Source organism: Rissa tridactyla, chromosome 12 (genome assembly GCF_028500815.1).
Source record: "Rissa tridactyla isolate bRisTri1 chromosome 12, bRisTri1.patW.cur.20221130, whole genome shotgun sequence".
NCBI lineage: Eukaryota > Metazoa > Chordata > Aves > Charadriiformes > Laridae > Rissa > Rissa tridactyla.
This window is the reverse complement of record NC_071477.1, coordinates 3,653,385-3,675,803: the sequence shown is the minus strand read 5'-3', so window position 1 is coordinate 3,675,803 and position 22,419 is coordinate 3,653,385. Positions and strand designations below refer to the sequence as shown.

Sequence of the window (22,419 nt, the reverse complement as noted above, 5' to 3'; positions counted from 1 at the left end):
CGAGTTCCCGGGCATCCCCCCAAGCTGGTTCATGCCATCCAAGTGTCTGTCTCACAGATTGCCCGTAGGCACAAATGAGTTAGCACTGGGCTTTGGGGACAAAATCGGCAGCTGTGAGTTGCAGACATCTAAGCAAAGGCAAATTTCCAGCCCTGATTAATGCAGAGTAGATGCCCGTGTATTGCTGCCAAGTTGTATTTAACAGCTACTTCAGAATCACAATGCCCTGACGCAAGGCAGTCAACCCTCCCTGAACATGAAACCCTTTCGCTCTGTTTCCAGCTTTTAGGTGTGCTGGGGACAGAAGCCCCGATATGCTCCTTTTCCAGCCCAAATGTGAAGCCTTGTATGAGAGACCTGTATATTCAACCCACTTCAACTGCTGTTTGCACTCATTGAAAATGGGGACTTGAGGTGGAAGGGGTCACCTGGTCCATCCCTGCCCCTCCTGCACCAGCTCTGTCTCTGGTCATTCTCCTCTGTGTGCTCCTCAGTTGGACCTCATCCTTCTTGGAGTACCTTGCAGCATCCCAAAAAGTAGTCGGTGTTTACTAGCACTGAGGAAAGGAAAAGTTGCTTCACCTGTCTTAGAGGTGATACCCCTAGCTATAAATACTCGAGTATTATCTTTGTCTTTTCCACAACAACTTGACATTGTGGGCTGGTGATTCTCTGCAGCCCCAGATCTTTTTCTACTGAATTGCTTCTTAGCTCTTTGTTCTACATCCTGTACACCTGTAGTTAATTATTCCTGCCTAAGCTTAATACTTTCTACTTGTCCCTATTGAATGTCATCCTTGAGATTTTCCAGAACACTTCTGCAATCTTCCCAGAGCCTGTAGGACTCTAGCCCTGCTGTCCCCCTGTCCCTCCCAGCCCTCAAGGTGACAGCTCCGTTGAACAGAGCCAGACCCAGGACAGGCCCTGTCTTATTCCATAGGCTCCTTCAGCTGGGTGCTGAACTGTTAGATTTCTTGAGTATATTAACCTGAATAGCTTTGCACGTCCCTATGCCACTCTCGCAGGTGAGTTCAGAGCCATCAAGCAGGCACAAAGCCAACCCAGCCCTGCCAGAGCTGTGCACGGGCCCCTACCTCCTGAGGCTTCTCTCCACCAACTGTGCTCCATTTGATCTGATAGACAACCACATCAGAGGCAGCCACAGCTTCCCACTGCAGTCGGAGGCTGTTCCCGGAGAGCTCGGTAACCTTCAGCGCCCGCGGCGGGGGGACCTTTACTGAAGGATGCAGAAGGAAAACCAGCTGAAGCGCAGGCACTGGCAGCGCCTTGTCAGAGCCAAGGTGGGGAGCAGATGGTCGGGGAGCAAAACATCAACCAGGCGGCTGTCTGAGATGGGCCTGTCTTCCACTTCTTCAGACCCATATGACAGCCGCCATCAGGACAGAGAGGGGCAAACAGTTTTTAAAACCCTAATTAAGGAAGATTATCTCATTTGTGGAGAGGACACGTGTCACGTCAGTATTGTAAAGAGGAGAAGGCCAGGAGGGGTCTCAAGGACACAGAGGTTAGCGGTACATCATGCTTTTTTCCTCATTTACTTTTTTCCTTTAATCCTTCCACCTCATTTTAAGCACAACGCAGTTGGATGTATTCCACACACAAACAACAACAGTTATCTGGGGTTTGTGCAAGGATTTTGGACACGAGCTGTTGGGACCAGTCTTCAAAATACCCCAGTTCAGACACACACAAGCCAGTTTTGTCACCTGTTGCCGGGACCAAAAGCATTTCCTTCCCCTACTTACAGGTGGTGACATTGCCGGTAATTGGAAATGAGTCCCCTTCATCATATGTAGATCGGACACTGATAAAGTATTGGGTGAGGGAGGATAAAGGTCTCAGGACAGTGGATGTTGCAGTGCCAGGAACCTCTACCTGCAGTGGAGGAGTTGTATGAGTATTAGAGGAGCATGAGGACATTAGGAGAGGGGTTAGCTCATGGGTGGCAACAGCATGCAAAGTGCCCGTAAGCCCTCCCTGAACCATGCAGCTGAAGGAGAACAGGGCAGTATCTGACCTCCCAAGTTTCTTTTCCTTCCACCGACCCCTTGAGGACTCACCTCCCCGGGGTTGCTCCCTCTGCTAGAAACATAGGCGACGCGGTGAGCTTTCACGGCCGGAGACGCAGCCTCCCAGCTGACTCGGACGGACGCGTGGCTGAGCTCAGAGAAGCTCAGGTATCTAGGAGGACTCAAGGCCACTGCAACAACAGTTAGTGACGGCACTCCCGGGTTTCACAGGCTGCACGAAGGCAATGCTACCGGTTGCCTCCTGGCACTCGAAAATGACCCTGCCTTGAACTAAAAGATTCATTCACCATGAGGGAAAATATTCTTTTTATTGTCACTACCGCACATGTCTGTGGGACATTATGAAAGACTACCTGCGCTTTAGGTGAAAAAACAGCCAAAAAAATCCCTTTTTCTTCCCAAACAACAAAGACCTCAGGGAACAGCTCTTTCAGGAGTTTTCTTACCAGGGGAAAATCACTCCTTTTTTCACAGCTCACCATGTAATTAGAAAACCCCTCAGGGACCAATATTCACTTAAGATCAGGCAGGGAAGAGGCAGCGTGTTTACAAGCCACACGCACAATATGGGAAGCACCTCATTTAACATGTCTCTCCTGCCTTAAGTGTTTAATAACAACTCAGTAAGCAGCAGAAGCACTTACAGGTGGTTTCCTGGATGCTGGCTGGATCACTGGCATCTTCTCCATATATCGCGTACACGGCGACCGAGTACTCCGTGCTGGGCGACAGCCCGTCCAGCAGGACCTCAGGCTGGGCCACCTTCACCTGTCAACAGAGAGACGTTTTGGGGTACCCTTCAGTTGTGAGGTACCCACCAATGCCCTCAACAGAGCAAGACCTTACAGAGATAGAGGTCAAGGTCCCTCTGGTTACACTGAGGGCAATTCTTCACTTTGGAACTTCACCAGTTGGGTAGGTGGTCTCCAGTGGTCAGTGCTCTGCCTCTCCTCCCAAGGGACACCAAGCATGTTGGGGGTTAAACATCACCTTCTCCTACCCCGGTCTCCAGAGGTGTAAGACCCTTATACAAAGACGCTGGGGTGGATCAGGGGGCATCTGAGAGATGTGACCCCACTTTGCTCAGACACATGGAAAGCTCTTGCAGAAGCGCCGCCTGCTGCGAGCAGACCCACGGCAGCCGGGTTGCTGCCACCTGCCGCTAACACAACACGGCCACAGCTTTCTGCTCGCTGCAGAAACGCACCCCGGAGACTTGCAGGAGCCTGCACACAACGCAGCACAGATTTATAAAAGGCTGGGAACATTTTGATGCTCGTTTTGCAGACATCCCGTAGCCTTAGGGCACTGCACCCTTACGGCGAGTGGGTCAGGTAACTGCAGAAATGCTCTAATGTGTTAAAATAAAATTTTAAATATTGATCTCTCTTCAAATGTTCTGAATCTTAAAAAAAAAAAACACAATTAAGCACTGAAAGCAGAGTATAAGCATAAATTGCTCTGTTTTGAACCCCATCCTGCAATTGCTCCTATTGCTGTGCATTCGGGGGGGCAATCTGAGTCAGAGGCAATACATGTTCCCCCGCCCCTTTCTTTTTTTCTTCTTTTTTAAATTCATATCCTCATTCTACAGGTACTCCAGATATAACTCATTAAAATGCACACATGAAAAAGGGTTCTTGGGTGTCTAAGGATTTTCCATTTATCAAGCACTGGTTTATCATTACGCAGTGTTGTAGATCTGTTTTTAGAGTTCAGCAAAAAGCGCCCTAACAAATTTTCAATTAACATTTTAAGATAAACTTAGAAAAGACATTTATGCCTCAAGGATACAGCAATTACACTTGGGGCTGCAAAGATGTGAGTTCGGTGCCTGGGTTTCCAGGGCCCCGTGAGGCAGTCAGTTCTCTCCCCGTGCCTTAATTTCCCATGTGAAATCCTCACAGTTACAAATCACTCTGAGACACAGCATTAAAAAAAAAAAAAATCTTGCATGAAAGATGTTGCTGGCAACGATGCTGACACCTTTTTTTTTTTTTTTTAAACACATGATACTGGTTCACAAAGGTTAGAGCTAGAACTAAACTCAGCCCAGACAGAGAAAAAATGATATTATCATTATTCGCATGAACTCTACCTCTGTTGTATAGTCCTCTGCTCCGTCGGGGGCTGCGGAGCAGAGCACCAGGTACTGCGTGGCTCCCTGGGCCGCCTTCCAGCTCAGCCTCATGCTGTTGTGGCTCAGCTCAGAGACGCGCAGGGAGCGAGGGGAAGACAAAGGCACTGGAGGGAAAAACAAGGCAGAAAGATATCTTCAGTGTATGAGGGGTGCGGCAGCTCAAAACGCAGAGGAGAGCTGGCTTTGCAACAGCTACTGCGAGCTGGTGGACATCTACCCCACATCTAACACAGTGGAGCTGCCGCTTCACAGAGAATAGGTTTAATTCATTTGGAGCCCAAGGATCAAAAAGCGGCGAGTGGTTGCAAGGTATTTCTAGCATGGCGTGTTACTGCCGTGTCAAGGGGAGCTCAACACAGCGGTCTCCTTTGCAGAATGACAGAGGTGGGAACAGACCCTTGAAGGTCTTGGTACAACCTGTTGCTCAAAGCAGGGCCAAATTAGAGCAGGTTGCTCAGGGTCTTGTCTGGTCAAGTTCTGAACAACTCCATAGACAGACTGAACTTGAGGGAGGGGGGAAAATACAATGCCAGGCGCCAGTCTGAGATGGTCACAAAGAAAGAGCTTTGTTCACTCATCATAACCACGCATCAGCAAAATTCTGTCTACTCACGACCTACATGTGGAGGTGACGCCTCTCAGCCCATCCCCAACCACTGTGTCGTAAATAGGAAACACCGACACCAGATACTCCGTGTGTGAGGTCAAATTGGAAAGCTGCAAAGAGGAGACTGCTCCATCTAAAACCACCTGAAAGCACAAAGGAGGGCTGTCAAGACAGGGAGGTGCTAGCTGCTCTTTAGCGAAGGAACGGCTGAACTGGCTTTCCCTAGCAAGCGTGGCTTCTTTGTGGCAGATCTGTGACCAGAAACGTGAAGTCCATTTGTCCTCTGAATTTTGCACCAGCTAGTATCTCCCCAAAATAGCGAGGTAAAAGGCAATAAGCATTCCTGTCCTCTAAGGCTGGGATCTGTGCAAACACCAAGCACAAGGCTCTAATTGTCCTCACGCTGAAATTAACGAAAGACCATCAACAATTTGGATTTGCTTTTCTAAGTCATATGCACCCCAGATGAGCATCCTTGGACTGCTCTGTGTACCTGCCTGTCCTCTTCGAGACAAAACAGGTGCTTGAGGGAGGGGATAACACTGCATAAGAGAAAAAATGGCGTGGGCATGGCTTGCAGTATTTCTAGAAAGATGATATTTATCCCATTTCCTCTTCTGTCTTGTCATCCTATCAGCTGATCACATTTACACTAATTGTGTATTTAATTTCATCTCTGGCTTTAGCTGATATCCCACAAGAACTGTACCTCTACTCTCGTCTGTTTGTCTGCTCAGGTCTACTTAAATTCCCAGCCACCATCTGGAAGATATGGCAGTCTCAAATGTCCGGAGAAAGGTCTCTCACCTCTTTGGGGATACCGCCCTTAGATGGATTATACACAATCCGATATTTCTTTGGTGGTCTCAGAGGAGGACTCCAGGTCAAGTGCATGCTCTTAGAGGTCACCGCTGATATTTTAAGGTCAGTTGGGCTCAGCTGGGGACCCGTGTTCACAGGGATATCTTTCACAGTGCTGCCTAGGAATTAAAAACACAGTTACTTCCTTATATCCAGTCTTCTCCTGCCAAATGTACTTTCCAGCTCATAAATATGAGTGACATTTTTCAAATCAAGTTACAGTCTCCTTCCCTATAGAGTATAGAAACTGTGCCAAACTGCTCTGAAATAAACATTTTAAAACTGGGCATACAGAGAACATAAATACTCCACCGAGAAGAGACTGTGTATTTTGCTGCATGCTGGGAATACTTTTTCTACACAATTCCGCATTTTTACATGAATCCAAAAGATGACCCAGCTTTCCTCAGTTGTGAAAATTTGTCAAAATGAACAAGCAGAAGTTATTTTGGTTTCTTTTTTGAGCAGCCCATCTTTCCTTAGCCTAATATGCACCTTTGAAAAACATCTAATTATATCAAACAAGTACAAATTAATAAGGATTAATCAATTTATTTCTATGAATCTCCAGAGCATTAAAATAGAAGTATGCTTGAAAGTTAGACTTTCCCATTCTCCTTAGGCCAATATTAGAGCAAAGAAACATGGAAATATGTACATGATATTTCTCTCCTGAGGATCTAATCTCACATCTGGAGTGGTTCTTCACTCTCGTGTGAAGCTGCTCTCCACCAACGGAAAGAAATAGGCTGTTTGGTTATAACTTGAAAATGCCTTGGAGATCCATCATTTAAAGTAAAGTGGAGGGAATGTTTAAATGTTTTCTTATCTCCTCTTCCTACCTCCACATTTTCTCTGTACACTCTCCCTAATATATTGTAAAATAAACTCTTTTGCTTTTTCTCCCTCCTCTTGGTTGGAAGAAACTCAGAAAAGGAGATGGTTACAACGCATTTATTACATCCTATGATAATGGAAAAGGAAAATACATATCTTCCTATAAAAATATCTTCCCTACAATGACGGTGGTTGTCATTAGGTTATTATATTCATCAAGAGTTATACAAACCCCTGCTAGGAATGGCTATTGCCTGTATCAGCTCACAGGCCAAAAGCAGATAGCTAACCCAAGAGCATCGCAATGGAAACATCTAGGGCAACATCTCTCTGTGACCTGTTATAGACAGCAGGGATTATGCAGTGGAGTGAGAGTGGGAAAAGTTGCATCCAGAAGGCCTTGTAGAAGACAATGATCACAGGGTAGAGCAAGGAGATCAGCACCGGAGGAGAAGAGTTAGGTGGTGCTGGCAGTGTGGTGCAGCTCATGAAGGGAAAGGTGTGAGAAAGGGTCAGTCCTGACGGCAAGGAAGGTGGATGGTGATCAGAAGGAAGTTCAGCCCTCACTGAGGAGGTTCCACTTCACCTGCATTTTCCTTGTTGCTCTTCTCTTTGATCCTGGTGCACAGGACCCGGGTGAGCCTGCCAACCAGAGAGCTCAGCAGGGGGAAATCCAACACGTTGTACACCGTGAGCTCCAGCGGCTCCGAGGCCACCTGCTTCAGCTCTGCCTCGTCCGCGTTCTTCACCCCTGCAACCAGAGCAGAGAACGAGACTGAAAAATCCCCCCCAGAGAGGGGCAGCTACTGACTCCTGCTTCTGCGGTTTTTGTTCAGGAGCAGGATGGGTCCACTGTCACCCTGCTCTCCAAGCAGAGCCTCCCAGTCGTTCCAGTCGAGTGGTGGTATCTGATAATGGTTTTGGGCTTTCCTGCAGTAACAGCCTCAGTCCAGCCTGGGGAGGGCTTTCAACCCTGTTAGCTCAGAAGGTCTTTTGTGGCCTGGAGACAGTCTAGTGAATCCTCCTCCTGTTTTCCCGCCTCCTCATCACTTGCAGGCTTTGCTACGAGGAAGGCAGATATTTTTCACCCTAAGAGGCAGTTGGCATAAACGGGGGAATGAGTGAATGAATAAACAACAATTTTGTATTTATGAGGTGCCAGCACTCCCCACAGAGAGTCTGTTATTCATCAGAGCATCACATTGCATTTCAAGAGTGTCAGGGATGAGCAAAAAGCAGATCATTTCTTTAGCAGAACTTCACCATCACAGCGCAACCTCCATCCCTATCCTGCTCTGCATCCTCATTACCCCTCTGCAGAACAAGCCCCACAATGTACAACTTATTTTGCTTCCCAGTGCCAGGCTCCAGGTCACCCTAGCATTGCTCAAGCACTACCATTGCCAGAGGGGAACGCCACCCGGTTTCTCAAATCCAAAACCATTACCTTAACAGCTTTGCTAGCCTCCTTCCTCTTGCAGTCAGAACAAAGGTGCTATTGAGGTTAATACTCAGGTCCTGATCTCTAAGGACCAAACAACGTGATCCTTCTCTAACCAGAAAGGAAAGGCAAATACGCCAGCCAGGAACCGATCTCCAAGTGATTTCAGGTACACAGATGTCAGTTGTGCTACATACACACCCGAGGCTCAGCAGCTACACTCAGTCCATAAGAGAAATCACAGTGCCAGACACTTAGCTACACAACCCTACGCAATAAACCCTTGCTTGTGTCTTCACAACATAAATTAGCACTTAAAGTTCTGGAGATTGCAATTTTAAGTGAGTTTTCTACGTGACTTTATTGCCCATGTATTAGTCTAGTAGACTTGTTTAGTCATCAAGGACAGAGCTGCTGAAGGCCATTTTATGTCTCATTATTGCTGCCAGATAGCAAAGAGCAGATAATGTTATTATCCAGAGAAATGGAATGTTGTGAGAGGCAGTAATTATAAAGGAGGTCTCCTACCCTCCCCAATACAATATTCTCTCGCCTAATTCTGCAGCTGAAAATATTGTTCTCATGGCACAGGTCTCTGAGGCTCGCAAAGGTCTTATGGATGGGAGGTGTGAAATATCTTGTGTGAGTGGTTTTTTTCTAAACAAACAAAATCCCCTTTGAAGACACTGCCTGTGCTGAATAAATGAGTTAATTTTCATCTTAGCAACAATGTAATGAGGTCTTGAGTTCTAAAGTGTCAGGATGCTCCTATCAAATTTGAGGGAACATAACCTTCAATTTGAAGAAGCTCAAAAGTAGGCTGGCTTTGTCCTATGGCTTATCAACAGCTATGAGCTTACCAATGGCAAATATCTCTATGCCCAGGTTTTTCAACGTCTGAGCAGCCAGGTTGGCATCATCCTGGGATTTTCCATCAGTCAGGAGGATTACCAACTTCTCAGCCTCCAACCGGGCACCAGCCTCTGGTTTCAAATTCTGCTCCAGGACGTGAGTCAGCGCCAGACCTGGGGAGGAGCAGAGATGGATGGTGTGCTACAGCCTTGCAAACAAACCCCCCCGCCTTTAGTTTTTTCTCTGCCACCGTGGAGGTCATCCCATGGGAACAGCTTCCCCCACTGCAGCTGCACAGACCATTTAGCAGAGACCTGTGAGACGGAGTTACCTGTAAAGGTGTTGCCACCCTTGTACCGCAGACTCCTCATGGCCTCCAGCACCTGGTCCCTCGTAGAGTAAGCACTCAGGTCCCACTCTGTGCGGGGATCGCTGCTGTACTGGGACAGCCCTGGGGAAGGCAAGAGCTGTTGGCATCATGCAAGCCAAGGTAAGCTGCAAGAGGACATTCACTTTGGGAAGGCAGCATCAGGCTTGCCATGGGAGGATGACACAAAACAATGAATGGGATGAGGTGAGCAGATTTGGTTTCTAGCTCCTCTTCTCTGCATGGTCCTTGTCATGCTGAGGTTAGCAACACTCAGAACTGGAAGCAGCACTGCTCTTAGCTGAGCTCGATCCAGCATTGCCACCACATCTGTCTCCGCAATGCTGCGGAGGCTGAAAACCTCGTCAGAGGTCGGCAGCAAATCCCAAATGTGTCCCAGCATCAATGCCCAACCTGGTGCTGCCCAGAAGACATCGCTTCTGTTCACTGTGCAGCTATTTCTTGCAGCCACTAGAGGCCAGAACTTGCTACCACATGGGAAAAGGAACAAAAGCTCCTCAGAGGAGCACATAACCACAGGAACAGAGAACAAGGCCCCTTAAAATACGGACTTCCCAAGGTCAGGAAACAGGAAAGTGTCCTACCTACTCTTATCTTGTCTTGGGCAATACTGAATGGGGAAATCAAATTGCTCAGGAACTCCTTAATGAGCTTGAAATTGTTGCGTCCGATGCTCCAAGATCCATCCACAAGCAGGACAATATCAGTCATTGCAGATGCGTCGCACTGAAACTGGGAACCTGGAGGGTAAAAGGTTTCATATTGAGAGACATAATTGTAAAGGAGGAAAAACTGCTTCAGTTTTAAGATAAAAAGAAAATGCACAGTGTAAAGGCCTTGTCTCGATGGTGGATTGGACCGTCTGCCAGCCTGATGCACCCCAGCATCTTGGGAAAACTACGTGGCTAAGGGTAACCCACCTCAGAACGAAGAAATTGAGCGGTGTGCAGCTGCATTTCTGCAAAGAAGGGGTTAAAGCTGTCAGGAAGTGTGTGCCTAACCCAAGCACTGCTCTCTGCAAGCTGTCAGCTCCATTACGTCTCAGCCCCAGCCCAGTGCTTCCCTTTTATCTAGCTTAAGTCTCCAAGAATTGCAGGTGATTGCTTAATTCCATTCCATCACGAGATCCCCTGTGGGCTATAATTATTTCGTGGCTTTATATTAAATCCAATCTCTCCGTAGAAACCTGCTGGCATCACAGATACTCAAGCCCTGCCTTTCTCCCCACCCCAGGCCTGCAGCTTAACAGAAGATAAGATAGGACGTGTTGCTGATCGAATGCATCTTCCTTGAATATTTTTGGATGAGGGATTTTCCATTTTTGGTGGAGGGAAATAGATGATCCCCCCAAGATTCACTGGACTCCAAAAAGGTTACTCTCCCATCTCTCTTCCCAGCCATGGATTCCTACTGGTCTCAAGGGACCAAGTGAGGATGCTCTGGCCAGTCCCCTTCCCACCATGTCAACAGTGCTGTGAGCCATCTGCCCTGCCAGAGTCTCAACTGATGAATCTGAAGGATCACCATGGATCAGTTATCTGTGAAACATGAGGAACAAGTCCAGGAGGTGGAGCAGGTTGGTAAACGATCATCATTGATGTGCTCCACCCCTTCTGAAAGCCTGGAAAGGTCCATGGCTGGGGGACTGTTGAAGAATACAAACTCTTACATGAATCTTCCAGAGCCGGGGGAGGTGGCAACATGAAGAAGAGAGAATAGTGTCAAATCAATAACTGGAAGGAATTTTTGGCCTAGCTCCAGTTTGCCTCAAAATCTGTGGTGTTCTGCAGAACTCCAAACTTCTCCAGTGATTCCTGGCACGTTCCCCAAAGCATGACCTAGCAATTAAAAGCACTATCAGCAGCATTTGTACTCTTGAAAATCTTGGTGGCGGGGAGTGGGATGGAAGGCTCGTATTCAATGAGCTTTAAGGAAACCAGTAGGGAAGAAGGAGCAAGACAAGTTTGAAACCCCTCTCACCTCGCCTCGATGAATCCTTGGTGGGTTTTTCTTTTCCTAGAGACTCTCGCTCCGGGTTTGCAGGAGTGCGCTGGGATGATCTTGTGGTTGTTGGTGTTGCTTGTGTCACACTGGCCTCCGCACTGGGCTGATTTCTTGTGCTTTCTCCTGAGCCCTTTGGCTGAGTCCCTTTCTGCCTTTTCTTTTCAGCTCTGTCCTTTCCTGTGCTCCACAGAGAAAAAACCCATTGTCCCTAACTGTGTTATCCCCATGTAACCTGCTGCAGTCATCAGCTGATTTCAGCCACATGTGACAGAGGTGCAGGGCGCTCAGAGAGGATAAAAGTCCTACAACCTTTTGCAAATATGTCGTTAGAGGATACCATCTTCGTTTATGCCTCTGAGAGGGCTGCAAGTGGGCTCGCGCGTTAATAATAATAACGTCAGTAATGGATCACATCAAAAGTTTGTCCTTCCTGTTATCTTTGGCGATGCAAAATAATGAATGTTTATAAAATATAAACCAGGGAAAACATACCATGGCACCTGAGACCCAGTGTACTCTCCAGACCTCAGCAGTCTGTGACTCAGAAACACCCAGTTTTTTTGTATAAGGGCACCCATGGATCTTTCTTCTGTCAACCTGTACAAACGCTTTTTTTGAACCCATACAAACCTTGTTATTAGACACATGAGAATCTATGCAGTTATATGCAGTCCTCAGCCATGGGGAGAGTTCACACCTTGTAGACATCAGCAGCCTGGGAAATCAGGCATCATTAGCCCCAGTGCCTCGGGAGTGGCTTGTCGTCAAAAGATCTGCTCTCAGTTGAAGGATTTGACTGTATCTGTTTAATTTGAATACCTGTCAGCCCCAGGAACACATGGAAGTGCTTTGTCAAGCTGGACAGTTTGCCTGGCATGAGGCGAAAATATTTTTAGGTTGCTGACTGTGTCCTTGTAGTTCAGAGATGCACGCAAGAGAGGAGAATGGGCAAGCATGTCCCACTGAATAAATATCCACAAATAGGGACAAATAGGGACAGCTGGGCACCCACCTGGCTGTGTCAAGACAGCATTCAGGGGTGGTGGGGTGGCCTCTGCTGAGGTCCCCGAAGAGGTGAGATTCTTTCCTGACGCAACTCCTGAGTTTCTTCGGTTATTTCTAGTCTGGGATGCATTTTTTAGCTCCTCTACTGTAGGAAGACCAAAAACAAGGAGAGAAAGTCAATCTAGACAGGTCTGTGAGTCACATCCTTCCCCTCCTCTGTCTTCACCATCCCCCTTTCTAACCTTCCAACCAAAATAGTAACAGCTCTGTGATTGTCACAGAGTCTACAGGGGGATGAGGTCTGGAGGATGAGCTCTTAGGAGCCACATCTCTAAGATCCTTGTGAGGTCTCTGAACGGTAAAATGTAGCACTCTACTTACTCACAAATTTCCTTTTGGCAAACAGGGCTTCCTGGGAGCCGTTGAGCACGTAGACCTGCAGCGTGTATTCCTTGGTAGGGCTCAGCCCCCCCACTGTGGCTTTGGGAGTCTTGGTTTTCAGCATGACTTCTTGCTCCGAGTCCCCTGAGGTGGGATGAAACCACAGTTCAGAGACTATCAGAGCTTAAATTTAAGCTGACAGTAGCAACAGCACCACTGAAATGCAGGGAATGTCTGCCTAGGGATCTCAGTCAACTCATATTTCTTTTTTTTGATTTTGTGGATCTCTGATTTTTACTCTTTTTCCCAATCCAATGTCGAGAACGTTTAGGGGTTTTGTTTTTTTAAATCCCTGATACGTGCCCAAAATGTAAAACCAGTTCCCACCCAGCATTAGTGCAACTTTCACCAACTCCTCGAGGAGCTGCTGAGTGAAAAGCCAGTCTTCAGAGGGTAAACACTGGGCAATTCCTGGTAAATACTGCTTATGAAAACATCCAACCAATTGACGTGCTTGAGGTCATACATGACAAAATGAGGAAGTGGCTTCTTGTCTCCGGAGGTGATAACTGGCACTTGGGACTCATCTCACTTATCCCAGCCAGTCTCGCTGTGCTGTCTCTGCAAGCCCCATCTCTCTCCAAGGGCAGCTGCTCTCTGCAGGGAGACAGCTCATTTCTGGGGCTGGCACTGCCTCCAGACCCCTCCAGCCATGTCCTGTGGCTGTGGGACCTGTCCTGGGGCTGTGATACCTCGACCAGCCAGGAACTGGGACATTTCTGCACTGGCACGGCAGTGAGCAGACGGAGCGAGGCAGCTCTGCAAAGCCGTGGTCTCTGTGCTACACAAAACAAAAGGAGAGAGACAAACTATCTCCCTACAAGCTTTCAATTACAGAGATGGATGCATTTCTGACCCCGCCAACCCTGTGCTCATGCCTAGGGCTGGAGATGGAGCTCCCCAGCCTACGCAAAGGGAAAGCCTCAGGCATGTGCCGGGAGTGCCGGTGGGGATTCCCTGCATTCCTGGGATGCTCATCGCTCTCCACCGAGCTGAGGCCCTGGGAGGAGCAGAGCAGGGAAGGAATGAGAAACCTCCTGCTCCAGCTTGGGAAACAGGTGGGGGCTGAGCTAAAAGCGGGTGGATGATCACAAGAGCTCTGCCACATGCACTCCTGCCTGGCAGCTCCCTTCTCCGGCTCACTGGGAGAGTGGCAGCGACCAAAAAACAAATGCCAGCCAAGACTAAGGTTACCTCCAACCATTGCTCCCTGCTGAGAGACGTGGCGTCCTTCCAACACCACTAGGTTCTGTGTCCGAAGTCAGGGAGAGCTGGAGCTTGGCCAGGGCAGGGAGCCGGGGGGCTGAGCCCCACACACACGGCACCAAGGATTCCCATCCTTTGTCCCTGCAGGTGGGGGGAGAGCTGGGAGCTCCCACAGAGGAACGAGACAATGAACCTTTCCTCACTTTTTTTCTCACAGAATGCCAAAGAGCAGCACTTTCTGGATAAGGTTTTCCCCTAGGATGAAGAGGGGTGAATTTCATCTCCCTCTTGTGAATGAGTGAGACTGTGCCTGCACCGACGTGGCACTATGGACTGCTCTCATGGTGGCCAGAAAGGCTTCTTGACCACACAGTTGATCTTGGTAATCAACACTTGAAACCAGAACAACCAGCAGATAATTCTCTCTGCCTTACCTCTATCGCCTTAAGGTCTAAATAATGCTCTTACTGAAGTCCTATTGTCCACCAGCCATAAGGTGGAGCTCAGACCCTCACTCATACGTAAATCTCTGCTGGGTCTGACATCCAGTGCATTAGAACATACCTGCCATGGGCTTTACCCGAACTTTGTAGCCATTGATGTTCCCTTCGGTCTCTTTCCATTTCATTTGGAGCCTGTCTTCTGAAAGCACAGTGAGTTTCAGCCGGCCTGACCCTGGGGAGCAGGAGACATGTCCATGCTGTTATGCATGCAATTCCTCCCTCTGCACATGCAACAAAACACCACATGTGTTGTCTCCCCTATGGATAGTGGAACAGCTGCAGTGCAGAGGAAACCTTCACCATCCCATGGGAGTCCTCAGCATCCCTTGATGTTACACAGCAATTGCTGCAGTCCCCCTGCACCTCTGCCAGGAAACCTACCACGAGCTTCTGCAAATCTGTAGCCTCCCTGTGCAAAGAGGAATTTCTCAGGTGCTCAAATGAGACCTCAATATATATTGCTGCAAACAAAGAAAACAGCCTGATGTAAAAGTGAGGGCTTTCTCTGTACCCCTCAACACCTTGGAGGACTCTCCCAGGAGCTTTCATGCAGGACGTTTTGTTTCAGCAGGTGTGTTTGGTGCAAACACCTGAAATGGGAGGGCAGGAAAGAGATAAAAGGGCTCAGTGAGGCTCTTCAACAGGCTTGGGCTGCTGAGAAATACAGAAGTTCCCCAGTTCCCTAAGGGATGGATCCAATACTTCTGCAGAAGGACCATTTCAGAGGCAGCCCCAAGGACCAGCTGGGTTTAGAAAGAACTAAAAAAAAAAAAAAGAAGAAGAAGAAGAAAAAAAAAAAGAAAGAAAACCTGATAAAGTGTAAATAACAGTTCCTGGCAGGACCATAACTCATGGGCACCGGCTTGTATCAGTTTGCTGCAGGGAGCAGCAAACTAAATGACAAATCCTGAGGAAAAAAAATAATATCAGACAAGGAGGTAAAAAGAAGAAAGAGCACATTCCCTTATTATATCTGGGTTTCACAGATATCTTTTAAACCCCAACTAGATGTCTGAACTCACGTTTCACTCTCTGAATCAATGACTCCTTGGTAAAACATCGCTGTGCTGTCACACAAATGTCACCATATGAAACTGTTTCACTTGACTGCATATAGGATGGCAACTCAGCAGATTTATCTGCCCTCCTTCCTGACGCTGTACCTACAGCTGCCCTTCCAGCAGGCTGCCCTAATTGGCAACGAGTGAGCATGTCCTTTGCCTGCACAACATCTGCACTCAAATGCCCACCCTCTATTTCCAGTTGTTACCAATCTCTTTCCTTTTACCATTACTCACAAAGGAAAAAGCTTGGGTTGACCTGGAGTGTCCGGCTCACTGCTCCCAAACTGTCTTGCACAGGACTCCTCAAGTCCCTAATCTGGTCTTGCATGATGTCCAGACATCTCCTGACATCTTTGCCATCAAGTCACAGCCCAGGATAGCAGTGAGAGCTGGCAGTGAGGACTTGCTTGTCTCAGCCCAACATCTGTGCCTTAACCTCTCCTCGCGGAGACTTCCTGCAGGCTGCCCAACAAGCAGATAACTATTTTGGGGAAACAAAGCTCAGATTCACATCTCACCCCTGGCAAATCTGAAGGGGAAGAAAGAAAACATGGGGAAGAGGGGTGAGGGGCAAAATAAAATCCCAGAATCACGCCTAAGAGAAATGGTAGAACATCGTGGAACAATGAGGGAATTCATAGTTAGATTAAACGTGGAGCTGTCTTCTTTAGATTAAACATGGAGACGTCCAGCTCCTCGGCCATCTCTCTAGGAGCCCAGAAGTTAAAAAGGCAAGAATGTCCTCAGACAGACCAAAGGACAGCATCCTCTAAAGCACCATTATGTGCTGGATGCAAATGAACCCCAGTGCCATGAAAGCTCCACTGTTTCCCTGCCCTGTGTTGAATGTGCACTATTTGATGCTGTAACCTTGCTCTCTGGCTGATAGTTAAGCCCAGGCTTATCTGCAGAGGCTGGTCTGGAAGATACACAGCATGGAGACACGTCTGTCCAAACTCTGAAGTGCCATCACCTCTCCAGAAACCTTTGTGCTGACTGCTTCCACGGAAGGTTTAAACATAATATAAAGGTGGATCTTCAACATCAGAGAGGTTATGGTGACATGATATAGGTATTTTCTGGTCATTTATGCTATGGGAGCACTATAAGTTACAGGAGGAAAGTACCTCACGTACTTTCTTATCCAGATGTTGCACCACGTGTCACCATGTACGTCCAAAGCAATAGTTTCAGAGCGCAGGACAGATGCAGTGACTAACAGAAGTAACACCCTTTTTCCTTCCTGTTTCTCAAGCTCCATTTGCAGATCACATAAGCACCCTTCATTGCTTATGCAGGCTGAAATGCATCCCTGGTGCGAGGGAGCGGCATGCTGAACCGCTGCCAGCGATGAGGACAGGCTTTGCAGGGTGGGGAGGGATCGAGATGCTCTCCCCAAATGGGCCCCCTGATCTCCCGTTGCTCTTCATCTGCGTGAACAGGCTGTTTGGAGCTTCACCAACAGACACCAGAGCACAGCAGCGCCCTGAAACCCTGCGTGCGATTGGGAATGTCCCTCACATGTGATGCCACTGCCAACAGGAAGGGCTTGGGCAAGGGCCGGGCCAACCCAGGTGACATCCAGACCGTAGGGAATTGCCCTGAGGGAGGGCTCCTTACCTTGGCCCACGCGTCCCCAGACATGGCTCGCCACAGGCAGGCAGGCAAAAAAGAAGCAAGTGTGAATCAGCATGGTGGTTGGGACCTACCAGAAGGCAAACATCAGGAAGGAGAAGTCAAAGGTACATTTCAGCACATCAAAACCCAAGTTTTTGCCGTCCTCAGTTAAGGGACCGTGAGCGGAGGTCTACAGCTCTATACATCACTGACCGCACTGAAAGAGCGGATGGAGAAGCACATACTGAATTTTCCTGCAATTCCTATATATTATTTTACATTCTTGGTCTCTCCAGTGCTGTTCAGTGCCTTGGTCCAGTACTAAACGGAGATTAGATGCCTGATGGGGAGTAGGCTCTGACCCAGTACCCCTCGCAGCCTGCTTGGTCCTGGGGATGGGCGCTGCCCTCTTGGCAGGACGATCCCAACAGCGGTACAATACGTGCTGGGTTCTGCTCTGATCACGGAAATAAGCAACATGGGCCAAATCACCGGACGGACGTAGATTCCAGAACAACTTCTGCTTTAAATCATACAGAAGTAAATATTTCTGATTATCATGACTAAAATCAATACAGGTATATGAACACCCAGCACCTTTCTCGTGTCCCTGCAATGCACGCGCTGATCATAGAGGGAGAAGCATTTAGAGGCGCACTCTTTGGCAGACAAGCTCCTCACACCATAGATTTAATGACCCTGCAGCCGCTGCGATAAAGCAATTACGCAGCAGGAGGGGTGCCACAGAGCTAGCTGGGGTTATGTGTCGACAGTTTAGAAACAAGGGGTTTATTTCTGATTTCATGATGGAGAACTTACACTCGGGACTTGTTGGGATGGTCTTGTTTTAACTTGTTCACCTGAAGAAGACTGAAAACAGATGCAGTCACAGCCTTAATCACGGCAGAGGATCAGTTTGACTTAGAAGTAACCTCTGCAGCATCGCCAGAGCTGGCTGGCTGAGGACAGTCAGCCCACGGACCTCGAGCACCTTCAGTTATCTTAGCTGGCCTGGATTTCAGATTTATTCCGTTTGGGTCAGAAATGTCAGGTCAGCATAAAACCACCCTGGTGGAAACAGTCCCTCCCCCTCGTCTCGGTCTCAATACACCGGGTTTGAAACATATGCTGTTGGCCTTTCGCAACGCATCATTGGCATCCGTCATTTTTGGTGCTCCGCATTTCAGCCTTATTGCTTTTGGCAGAACCAGACCATACACAAGTTTCCTCGGCTGCCGTCTGCAGTGACATTTCACTTCTATTCATTTTGATGGACAGGTATTTAGAGGCTCCTGGCAAATGCCTGTTTCCCTTCAAATACGTCAGCTTTTTAGTGATTTCAAGGAAAAATAAATATGCACGTGAGTGACCCAGCCATGATCTCCTAGGGTTTAAATCAGTTCTAAGTTGCTGTAAGAGTGAATGGAAAAACAAGCAAGTTATAACAGGGAGATGTTAACAACCGAACTCAGCCTGTGATTTTTTTTGTTGATGGAAGATCAGGTTATACGGAACAACTGCAGTGTAACTGAAGCCCTTAGCCATGGGAAACACTTGCCTTTGCCTTTTTTTTTTTCCCCAGCTAATAAAATGAAGTCATTGCTTATAAAAAACAGCAAACATTTTACAGGTGGGTTTCAGGAATCTGACTGTGACCTCAAGAAAACCAAAGCCTGCCCTGGCTGCAGGGTTACCTGTGCCAAAGAGCAGCAAGAAGCCCGCGTTTTTCAAAAATTCCCTGAATCACGAGTTCATTTGTGCCATTTTGCAACGCCACCAAACTGCTCTCCATCTCCTTGCAACTTCCCCATGGCTCCGCTGGCAAACGGGATGAAAAACTCTGGTAAAAGCACTGGATTGTGTATGATCTTTTCATGTTAACCAGGGTTATACGGGATCTGAAATAAACACGTGGGCTTCTGCTGCCTGCACTGAACCCGGCTTACTGCAGGGTCTGGTTCTGCCGGGAGCTTCCACCCCCGTGTCAGTGAAGCACATTAACCCAGGTTGGACCCAGTAAGCCCCAGGGTGTGGATCTTTACTGCCATTAAAGCAAGGAGCAGGGACTTCATCTCTTCCTCCCAGCTCAGAGCAAACCCATCGCTATTTTGCCTCTTCTCCAACTTTCGTTTTCCTACCTGTAAAGCAGGGATAACACATGGACCTGTTTGTGATGGTGGAAGATACACATCTGGAGGAGCTATCTCCTCCCCACCCTGCAGAGCTCCATCTCCACAGGTTTCCTGCTGGACCCCAAGCCCCCACCGGGTCTCCACGGTCCCTCCCCATCCATTTTTGCCCTCACTGGTGCCACCATCCAGCCAGGCTGAGCTCTGGACCCTGGGACGGAGGGGACCACAGAGACAGGCAGCCTCCAGCACATCGATGCTTCTCTCCTTTTACCCACCCAGGGAAGGAATTTGGAGACAGCAACACATGGAGCATGTGGTGAGTATTTCCAGGGTCTGGAAAATGGGCGTGGAGGGGGACACGCTGCTTCCCGCTTGCCCCAGCTGAGTGCTCAGAGGGGATTGGGAGGTTAAGGCAGTTGGAGATCCCCTTATTTGTACAGGAAATCTTAAAAATAGTCATTTTAACTCAAGAAAAAAAAGATCTATGCAAAAAATCCCTGACACCTGTTTAAATCAGCACAACTAAAAGTGCAGATTTAGGGGGTTTCAGTTTGGGGATATTTTCTCATCCCAAAGGGCATCACCGTCTCTGTACAGAAGCGCTGGCAGAAGCAATGTCACCTCATGGCCCACTCGCTTGCCCTTCAGAAGAGACTAGTGACTTGCCCGAGGTGGCCAGCTGCAGGGAGCACTTCTGTCCCACCCTCCCTGAGCGCTTTGCTAGTTAAAGGACCTAAAACAGACTTAAAAAAAAAAAAAATCACATTCCTCAAACGCTTTCTGTTCTCTCCTGGAAATCTCCTGTATTTCAGTTCCACTATTGAACAAAAAAGTCTCGATTATCCCAGCGCCAGTCTCAAAAAAGTAAAAGACAAGTTTCACTTTGGAGCCTTTGGAGCTCCCCGCAGCCTGGGCAGGCTTAGGAACGCCGGCTTGATGCAGACCCACACCACACCTCCAGGTGGGAGAAACCCACCCAGGCGACCGCCCTTGCTAACAAACCCTTCCAAGCACTGGAAGGGCGGCAATTTCCAGCAGGTTTTATACTATTAACCACTAAATAAAAGGAAAAAAAAACCCCACACACCAACAAACAAAGTGCGTTTCTCACAGCCATCACTCCAAAGGACTTGCTGAAGCAGTCCTGGCGATATTTAGACCTGACCTGCAGCAAATGTGAGTCTTGAAGCTGCTTCACGGCGAGAGCCTGAGACCTGCCAGCCCCCGTGCAGCATCGGCAGCGCTGCCCCGAGCTGAGCTGCACCAGCTCCAAATTTCCCAGCAAAACCCCGCCGAAGTTCCCCACCGATCCCCAAACCAACACAGCCCCTCCTCGGCATCCCTGGAACCGAGCCCCCAAGGGGAAGGAGCCACAGACCTCTGTGGAGCGGCGCGGCTTTCCCTGGAGTCAGCCGGGAGGTGCGACGAATCCAGCTACATTCTTAAATTGGGGGAGAAGCAGCCCTGGCGCCTCGTCCGCTCCTCGGCGTGGTTAGAGATTTCAACTCCCAGACGTCAGGAGGGATGAGGAAGGGGAGGGAGAGCAGGGGGAGAGGGACGGCGATTCCCCCACCTCCCTCGCACCACGCCGCCGAGAGCACGGCTTGGCCCTTACGCGCGGCTAAATAAAGCGTGCGTGGAAAGCAAGACGCTGCTTCTATGAAAAACAGTAAACAGCTTTTAGTGGGTTTTTTTTTTTTTTTTTGCTAACTAAATACACGCCGAGGAAGCCGCACGCTGATTTCCTAGAGCGCAGCAACAAGTCGTGGCTCCCGCCCACTCTCAGGCTCCCAGGGATGAAGTCAGTCCATCCCATTCACATCCCATTAAACATTTTTGAGAGCCCAGCATTTGCACCGAAGGCAATTTGCGTTGCATTTGTTTGAGGAAATTAAGCACATCTGTAAGTTCTGCAAGGCCAGCGGCTGAATCATGAACTGGAGCTCGACGGCGCTGTGGTTCCCAGCTGTGGGATACAGCCCTGACCTCCAACTGGCATGTGGTCCCCGGCCCCGGGAGCGCCCGGGAGAGCCACCCAGCTCCAAGCCAGAACTTTTCCGGATTTTGTCTTCATTGCCAGGAATGGAACAACTGACAGTGGCATTTGTCATTGCAAATGGAGGTCAGATTTTCAGCTACATCTCCGGGGACTCTCGGCATCAGTCTCCCACTGCAACAGAGCGAGCTGCCAGAAACAGGCGATTGCCGCTCTATAGGAAAGACGGGCATCTGTGAAAGTGTCAAGTCAGATAGAAACAAAATAAAATAAAATCATAGTTTTTAAATATTTGTGCGAAGGAAGAAACATTTGCTGGTTCATTGCCATTTTGCTTTACAACCTAGTAAGTATTTAAAAGCATCACATTATACAGGTCAAAGGATAACACCAAAAGAATCACTTAAATCTTGTTAAGACAGAACATGGAGCATTTGGTAGACTGTGAAGCGCGAGTCGTCGCTGCCCTACATGTAAATACCACAGATTACCTCTTCTGCAGTTCCTACTGGATTTCAGTAGTTGCTCAGTTTTGCTACAGTTTACTTTAAAACTCGGAGGTGAGAAAGGAAGGAGCACAGATCTCCTGCACTTCACTTTCAGGGAATTCAGATGCAGAGCTAAAATCCATGCTCCGCTTATGTCAGAAAAATCTGGAGCTTCCTCCAGTGCTTATGTTCAGGTTGTTGCTTTCTGTCCTACCTTTCCCAAGGTGCCCACAAAATGCCGTGGTCTCCTGGTTTTGAGTTTTGTTCAAGCCCAACACTCTGGATTAAACCGTGGGGCCACCACAGACACCCAAAATTCCCTTGACTAGAAACACAAACCAGAATTTAAAAAGCAAAAAGGCAGATGGATGCTGCTTTGCTTGTGCGCTGAATGGCTAGAAACAACAACTGTGAGTATATTGACAAATGGTTTAAAGGATTGTCTGGTTTCACTTACGGGCTGGAAGGACCCCAGTGGGTTATCAATGCAAACATCTTGCTTGGACCACGTTCCAGGAATGCTGTGCTCCAAGTAGTCCTATGGCCTCTGCACCAGCGCTGGGGGAGCACATATCCCTTTATATCAAGGGAAAAAAAAAGGCAGCCAGCAGTAATGCAATACTTAATACACAGCTGACACCAGATTTTCCAGGAAAGTCAGCTCCCCTTTTCACTTTAACACGAATCAAAATGACTATTTTTTTTGGTTTGGAGTTGGGCTTAGAAAAGCCTTGGTTGGTGGCCAAAAGAGCTTCACCGAGGGACCTGCCCTAAGCAGGAGCGCTG

The 22,419-nt window shown here is 48.3% G+C and overlaps 1 protein-coding gene across 2 annotated transcripts in view; it reads right to left on the bottom strand.

The window, feature by feature from the left end:
• COL20A1 (collagen type XX alpha 1 chain) overlaps nt 1-20,817 on the bottom strand; it is a 53,314-nt gene extending 32,497 nt beyond the window's left edge. The window contains exons 1-17 of one of the 2 annotated variants that reach the window (XM_054218854.1): nt 20,528-20,817; nt 17,021-17,105; nt 14,398-14,508; nt 12,568-12,711; nt 12,194-12,331; nt 11,158-11,358; nt 9,762-9,917; nt 9,121-9,240; nt 8,798-8,962; nt 7,083-7,247; nt 5,606-5,778; nt 4,812-4,941; nt 4,150-4,295; nt 2,696-2,819; nt 2,082-2,221; nt 1,767-1,896; nt 1,095-1,237 (exon numbers count right to left, since the gene is read on the bottom strand). In XM_054218854.1, the coding sequence (XP_054074829.1) occupies nt 1,095-1,237; nt 1,767-1,896; nt 2,082-2,221; nt 2,696-2,819; nt 4,150-4,295; nt 4,812-4,941; nt 5,606-5,778; nt 7,083-7,247; nt 8,798-8,962; nt 9,121-9,240; nt 9,762-9,917; nt 11,158-11,358; nt 12,194-12,331; nt 12,568-12,711; nt 14,398-14,508; nt 17,021-17,093 (2,259 nt within the window). In that variant the 5' untranslated portion in view covers nt 17,094-17,105; nt 20,528-20,817. The remainder of the gene's footprint in view (nt 1-1,094; nt 1,238-1,766; nt 1,897-2,081; nt 2,222-2,695; nt 2,820-4,149; nt 4,296-4,811; nt 4,942-5,605; nt 5,779-7,082; nt 7,248-8,797; nt 8,963-9,120; nt 9,241-9,761; nt 9,918-11,157; nt 11,359-12,193; nt 12,332-12,567; nt 12,712-14,397; nt 14,509-17,020; nt 17,106-20,527) is intronic. The other variant, XM_054218856.1, reaches the window with a different exon arrangement.
• Nucleotides 20,818-22,419: the final 1,602 nt, after the last annotated feature.